Source organism: Bufo bufo, chromosome 2, assembly GCF_905171765.1.
Source record: "Bufo bufo chromosome 2, aBufBuf1.1, whole genome shotgun sequence".
Classification (NCBI taxonomy): Eukaryota; Metazoa; Chordata; class Amphibia; order Anura; family Bufonidae; genus Bufo; species Bufo bufo.
Genome location: NC_053390.1, coordinates 589796275 through 589803184, shown reverse-complemented (window position 1 = coordinate 589803184; position 6910 = coordinate 589796275). Strand labels below are relative to the sequence as shown.

At 43.4% G+C, this 6910-nt stretch overlaps 1 protein-coding gene across 1 annotated transcript; it reads right to left on the bottom strand.

The window, feature by feature from the left end:
• Positions 1 to 285: 285 nt before the first annotated feature.
• Positions 286 to 6455, bottom strand: FABP2 (fatty acid binding protein 2). Its single transcript, XM_040418269.1, has 4 exons — positions 6389 to 6455; positions 5782 to 5954; positions 2009 to 2116; positions 286 to 336 (listed from the first exon to the last, which is right to left on the bottom strand). Exons 1-4 carry the CDS (start codon positions 6453 to 6455, stop codon positions 286 to 288), a joined length of 399 nt encoding a protein of 132 aa, XP_040274203.1.
• Positions 6456 to 6910: the final 455 nt, after the last annotated feature.

Here is a 6910-nt window from a genome sequence, read left to right as displayed (position 1 = left end):
TGCTTTAAGGATGCGCCATACAGTAATATTTGAAGTGCCCAACGGACCATGATATATATATATATATATATATACATACATATGAGTTCACAATGAAATGTATGAGATGCACGGTACTGAACCAATCAGCTTTATTGATGGAGACCCTCAAGTCATTTACAATAGATAAACTGTCTTTAATATATACAATAGATGACCCAATAATATGTATGTTTTAGGTGTAGTGGGCAGTATTGGAGCCAGTGTCGCAGTAACTTGTACTTTTCCAGTCACTTTAGATACAGCTTAGCCTCTCTTGAAGATTCTCTTGGCTTCAGTTCCCTCATAGAGGTATGTCTGAAAGGGAATGGAGATGCATGGGAGTGAAGTGACAGAAGGCATGGAACAGTATACAGCGATTATATCACAGGAAAAATGTATGTTGTTTCCTTAAAGGATCAACAAAGGATGAAAAAATAATAATTCATAACACATATAGAATCAGGATAGCAGTGTATATACTGCCAATTGGGGGTCATTTACAACTCAACAGAGAAAGTCACCCAACTTTTCTAGATAGCTGAATAGCTAATCTGCCTAGTTATGCAGGGATAATTCCTCCCTTCAATGCAAAATTGTGCAGATTTGCATTTCATCAGCTTTGGAAAGCTGGGTAGCATGTAGAGGCAAGCTGGAGATTAAACTACATATATAATACTGTATACACTCATGGTTGTCCTGATATATTTATTTATATAGTGTATGCATAATGTATGTACCAAGTGTGGTCTCCATTACATCTCTGCAGAGGTTGTTGGCCAGCTTTCTAAAGACTGCTGAATTCTAGAGATGAGCAAATTGATTCTAACGAATAGATTAGTCTCATCTGCAGGACTTCTTCACCTGTGTTGGGCTGTCCCTGCAGGTGAAGAAGCGCCCAGTTGCCGTAAGATTGACAGAGCTGCAGAATGCCTGCTCATCCTATTTATGGATTGGTTAATTCTAAGTATTGTATTGGATTTGCTAGCCAGTAGCCTGGAAAAGCTGAGTAACAATCCCCATGACAAATCCTCCATACTGTAGCATAGCTAGACAGATTTTTCATTCAGGGAGCTGTAATGGGGACTGCAAAATACTAAGGGGGTCATTGATTATACTAAAATATGCCTATATTAGGCATATTTCAGGCGCAGATGGCAACTTTTCCCCGCTCACGCCAGGTATAAAATGTGGACGTGGTGTGGGCGAGGAAGTGGTTGGGCCAGCAGGTCAGTCTCATTCATCATTTTTTACGCCTGGTTTAGGAGTATAAAATGATCTAAATGTAAGTCGGCAAGGGAGCTGTCAAACATTTAGACTGGCGCTGGATGCGCCGAAGTTATGGAGAGGCCTGCGCCTTTTCATGTAGAAAGAGCCATAGGTAAATTTTACTTGGCTTTTATGTTATGCTTTTTGCTTGTTTTTCGGGGTTTAGTGGTCTTCTAAGTAATGCTTCTACTACTTCCAGTTATTAGTTTACAGCAGTACACTGTATTTCACACTTTCTTAAGGCCCCCATAAGCATTATACTATACTATATGCTTTACTATAACATGTATGGGGAGCTCCTGTATCTTGTCCGATAGATGATGTCAGGGGAGAAAAGGATAGCAAGGATGGACCATAGACACAATGGACAGGAGGGGTCCTCACTGACTTGTGGGAGAGTTGTCTAGGTAAGCTCTGTGACCTGTGCAGAGGTTAGGAGAGATTAGAAGAGCTTCCATAATCAATTATTGTGAATGGTGATATCTGCCTGTGATGATAATGCAATGGCTACTGAAATGTTTCATGTACAGAATAGCAAATCTCAACATATATATTATTAGGCCTACTGTGAAAAATACACAATAGTTGGTATTTTTTAAATATAGATAGTGACATAAAAAATTAAAACAAAAATTGCCTAAGAAAAAAAAAAAAGTTAACAATAAAAACTTTAATTAAGCAATAGGTCATTTTCTGATGACACATTCCCTTGAAATCTCACCTGTACAAGCTCATCTCCAACTATTACTCTTTGTGTCTTCAGTTCTTTTCCATTGTCTTTCCTCACAAAGGTTCCTACAAGCTTATCACCCTCTAGTGCCCAGGAGCCCTGGATGTAGAGAAGAAAATGCAGCCGTCAGTGACACTGCTCCATCATGGCTAAATCACATTCATGACATACTGACTACAGAGCTGTTGTCACCATTGAACTAATTGAAGTGCTGGGTATGGGTGTCTAAGTAGATAGAATTATTTTTTTTTGTTTGCATACACTGTGTGATTGCTGGACGCATGCACAGTACTATCTATTCTGTCCATTAGCTACAGTGACGTGCTGCAAATGTGCCGCATATACAGTATGTGCAGTAAATCACTAAAGCCAATAGACACAGGCTGTAGCGTAGTGTCCATGCGTGAGATTTCAGCACTGCTGATGAGTGACGTTGGACAGCAAAGGGACTGTCAATCAAGACAAAGGAACAGGCAGGGCAGGGAATATGGAGGAGAGATTATGCAATTGCCACAGTCAAAACTGACCAAAGGACACTGATTTATATATTACATAAAGCTTTCTGGGCCACATCAATAAAGTTATCTATGTAACATGTGTTCCACACCCCTGCCTGGAGCTCTGACAGACTCCCTGTAATGCCTTATTAATCATTATATCAATAATGTACACTTAGCTATAAGGGAAAACAAAGATACACTTGAGCCTGGGTCTGCTATCTCACATTCTACATATTCAATCTGATATTGTGTCCTGGTATTTTATGTCCAGTGTCTGATTGCTACATTCATTGACTTCATAGTGACAGAGAAGTGAAGCAAGTTCTATACATATAACAATCTATGGATCTGAACCCATAGTGTTAGTACATTAGACATAAGAATTGTCATTTTCAGCAGGGAACCTGTCAGGTGATGTCTGCTGCCCCATCTGAGATCAGGGTATGATAGAAGTAGGGAAGATAAGGTTTATATGATTTGGAGCAGGGTAAATACGTTTTTTAATTATCTTTATGCTTAGTTTAAAAATAAGACCTTTAAAATGATATCCAGGATCTTTTAAAAATATCCCCCCACCCAAATGTACCTGTGAAGAGATCTATACTTACCTGCCCGCCACCAAGCCACTCTGTTCTGGCCCCATGGCTTCCAGGCTGTCTTCACTGTACTTGCAATCCCCATCTGTCAACTTTCTCATAGACGGGGTCACGTGCACCACTGCAGCCAATGACTGACCTCAGTGTTGTTATGCGCCCAAGCGGCACCTCACTTCTGGGTCAGATGTCACCTAGGGACATGTTACTTACTGACGCTAGTCACTGGCTGCAGCAGCATATGTGATCCCTTTTAATGCAGATGTTGACATGCCTGAAACAGAAGTCCAGTGAGAACAGACCAGGAGACATGAAGCCCCACTGACTGAATGAGGAGAGAGAAGCACTCACAAGGTGCATTGTCTCTCCTCGCTGCAGGAGACAGAAGTGAGATGGACTCAATAGAAACTCTATGGGCCCATCTCGATTCTATCTTCTGCATTGAGGACATAGCGTGTTATGTCTCAGCATATGGCATATCAACAGTTTTTTTCAAAGTACAGGGACACTTAAAAAATCATGGAAACCTCTTTAACATACCATGTGCTTTCTGACATAATGAAGAACCTATGGGTAAGATTTCTTTTTTATTTTAAATAACTACTGTATTGTTATATGGCAAATAATATACTACAGACTGTGGCATACTGAGCTTGGATATTAAACTAGCTAGGCAGGGGCGTAACGATCGCGGTCGCAGGGAGTGCGACTGCGACCGGGCCCGGCGGGGGGAGGGGGCCCGCTGTACTAACATGTAATGAAGCGCTGTGAAGGGGCCCGGCATGAAGTACAGTGACAATGCCGGGCCCCATCAGGGCGCTCCATTACATGTTTAATATGAGGCAAGGTGGGGGAGGTTTGCGCAGAGGGGGTGGGAGGAAGAGGGAGGACGCGCGCACTCACTCACATACACTCGGCCCGGCAGTTCTTGTCACTGCCGGGCTGTCTCCAGATCATCAGTGAAGCAGGAGCTCTAGCGCTCCCTCTGCTGGCCGCACATCGGGCTGCTGGCTGTGGGAGGAGCTCTGAAGGCCCGGGAAACTGCCTTTAGTACAGCCAGCAGTGCGATGTCAGTGTGGCAGCGCAACATCAGGGAAGAGGGTAAGTATGTGTTTTTTTTTTATTTTCCTAACACTGCAGACTGGGGGCAAAGGGGAAGGGGGGGGGTTGATGGGCACAACTAGAGTGAGGGGGCACAAAAGTGGGCATCTCTACTGAGGGGGCACCTAATCTGCCATAACTACTGTGAGGGGGGCACATAATCTGGCATAACCACTGTGAGGGGCACATATGTGGGCATATCTAATGTGAGGGGCACATAATCTGGCATAACCACTGTAGGGGGGCACATATCTGGCATAACTACTGTGAGGGGGGCACATATAAAGGCATAACTATGAGATGGCACATATGAAGGCATAACTACTGTGAGGGGGGCACATAATCTGGCATAACCACTGTGAGGGGCACATATGTGGGCATATTTAATGTGAGGGGCACATAATATGGCATAACCACTGTAGGGGGCACATATCTGGTCATAACTACTGTGAGGGGCACATAGTCTGGCATAACTACTGTGAGGGGGAACATATCTGGCCATATCCACTGTGAGGGGCACATATCTGGGCATAACTACTGTGAGTGGGCACATATCTGGGCATAACCACTGTGAGCGGGCACATATCTGGGCATATCCACTGTGAGGGGCACATATCTGGGCATATCCACTGTGAGGGGCACATATCTGGCATAAATACCGTGAGGGGGCATATATTTGGCATAACTACTGTTAGGGGGCACATATTTGGCATAACTACTGTGAGGGGCACATATCTGGGCATAACTACTGTGACAGGAACAAAGGTGGGCATAACTGCTGTGAGGGGCCACAAGAAGGACATAACTTTTGTGAAGGGACCACAAGGTGGGCTTAATTACTGTGAAAGGCCACAAGATGGGCATTACTACTGTGAGGGGCACATTAGTACTGTGTGGTAGCACTTAGGGGAAATGTCCTAAATTACCCTGCTATACATTGGCATAGCTCAGTCTACCAGGCCAGCAGAGCGCCCCCAGCTGGTAGTTTCACAGGGGTAGTCACCATCCCTTCCTTATGTGATTATTCTTTTTTTTTCTATCACCACAGGGACCTTGTTCTGGATCCAGCGGACATCACACCGACGCCAGCGACACCCTGGATGAGGTAGGACCAGATTTTATTAGGACTGGGTGAGTGTAGCCATGCATTGGGCTCTTTCACACGAGCGGATCCCGTGTGGCTAATCTGCTGTGTGAAAGAGAGCCAAGCCCCGCTCCGGACAGCAGAGACACCGAGCAGTAACATGATTGATAATGCTCCATGCCTCTCTATGATCGTTTTGCTACAAAATCACGGTGACCACTTTATCTCCCTGTGATTTTTTAGTAAAAAGGTCACAGAGAGGCACGGAGCATTATCAATCGTGTTACTGCTCCGTGTCTCTGCTGTCCGGAATGGGGCTTGGCCCTCATTCACGCAGCGGACTAGCCACACGGGAAAGCCATTAGTAAGAAAATCTGCCGCTTCTTTATAAAAATCGGGGGGTAGGGGGGCCCCGATACAAAGTTTGCACTGGGGCCCATAACACTCTAGTTACGCCACTGTAGCTAGGGCTATATGTTCACTTACTGAAAGATCTGTTCCATCTGCAAGAGAGTACTCAAAGGTAACCCCAAGCGTGAAGTTAATTTCAATGCTTCTGAATGTGCTAGATTCCTTCACATTAAACTTGTCCCCATCTTGCTGAATTGTGATCTTAAGGTTATCATGTGCAGCCAGTTTTCTTTTCATTACATTAACACCTGCAAGAGAACATGGTATATGTTAGGTCTCATTCACGTCTGTGTCAGCACCAAATGGTCAGTGTTTCATCTGTGAGGGGTCCATGTGTCCATTTCCTGCCGTCTGTGCTCTACTAGGCTGAAAGGCGATTTTCAGTGCACCTCCCACTAATGGTCAGTGAAAACCACTGACAGAACACAGATGTCATTCATGTCCACTGTCAGTGGTTTTCACAGAACCATGGACTTTAATAGATCCAAAGTAGTGAATTCCTTCTTCTGTATGTCTGAAGATCTGACATTTATATGGAAAGAATTAGTAATTAATTATGTATATGAAGCCTATCAAGTTCATTTTGACTTTGATACAATCTACGACAGGATATTTGCTAATGAATAGTATAGAACTTCCAAATACTTTTAAGTGAAGGGAAAGAAGAGAATAAATAACTTACCCATAACTTCCATAAATTTTTCATAGTTTTCACTCTTATCAACTTTCCAGGTTCCGTTGAAGGTCATGGTGACGGCTGAAGGTGAGATCTAGGATGCACAGAATGTTCAACCCAAGATGCAGATGTGTGTGTCTCCGTGCAATTTATTCCTTCCCGTTATCTGTAGGCTGATCACCATGTGATATGACTGGCTAAAGTCTGATTTGAAGTCAAGATGTTAATTAATAGATTCTCCACCTTCAAAAGGACTCACCCTAGTAGTGCTAACCTTTGCCCTGAGTCTCTATTGATTGCTAAATAGTGCATAGTATGTAGTTCACAGTAAGCTCAAGAGCTAGTGGAAATTTTATGGCTGCACAAAGCAATTACTGTAGATAAGTATCTTTCAAATTTTTCTCTGTGTGTAGCATAGTCCTTGAAGGTTTTTTGCCATATAAATAAGAGTAACATATTGGGGACTTCCACCTTCAGTGTACTTGTGGACAGTTTTCTGGTTATACGTTCTAAAAGAAGCTTTCAAAT

What these genes read in the sequence shown, in the direction of transcription:
- FABP2 (XM_040418269.1), bottom strand. Translation starts at nt 6,455, where the DNA reads ATGACCTTCAACGGAACCTGGAAAGTTGATAAGAGTGAAAACTATGAA. An exon ending in AAAATTTATGGAAGTTATGG is followed by an intron (nt 5,955 to 6,388) that starts GTAAGTTATTTA and finishes GTTCTCTTGCAG; the next exon opens with GTGTTAATGTAATGAAAAGA. An exon ending in CAGATGGAACAGATCTTTCA is followed by an intron (nt 2,117 to 5,781) that starts GTAAGTGAACAT and finishes CTCTACATCCAG; the next exon opens with GGCTCCTGGGCACTAGAGGG.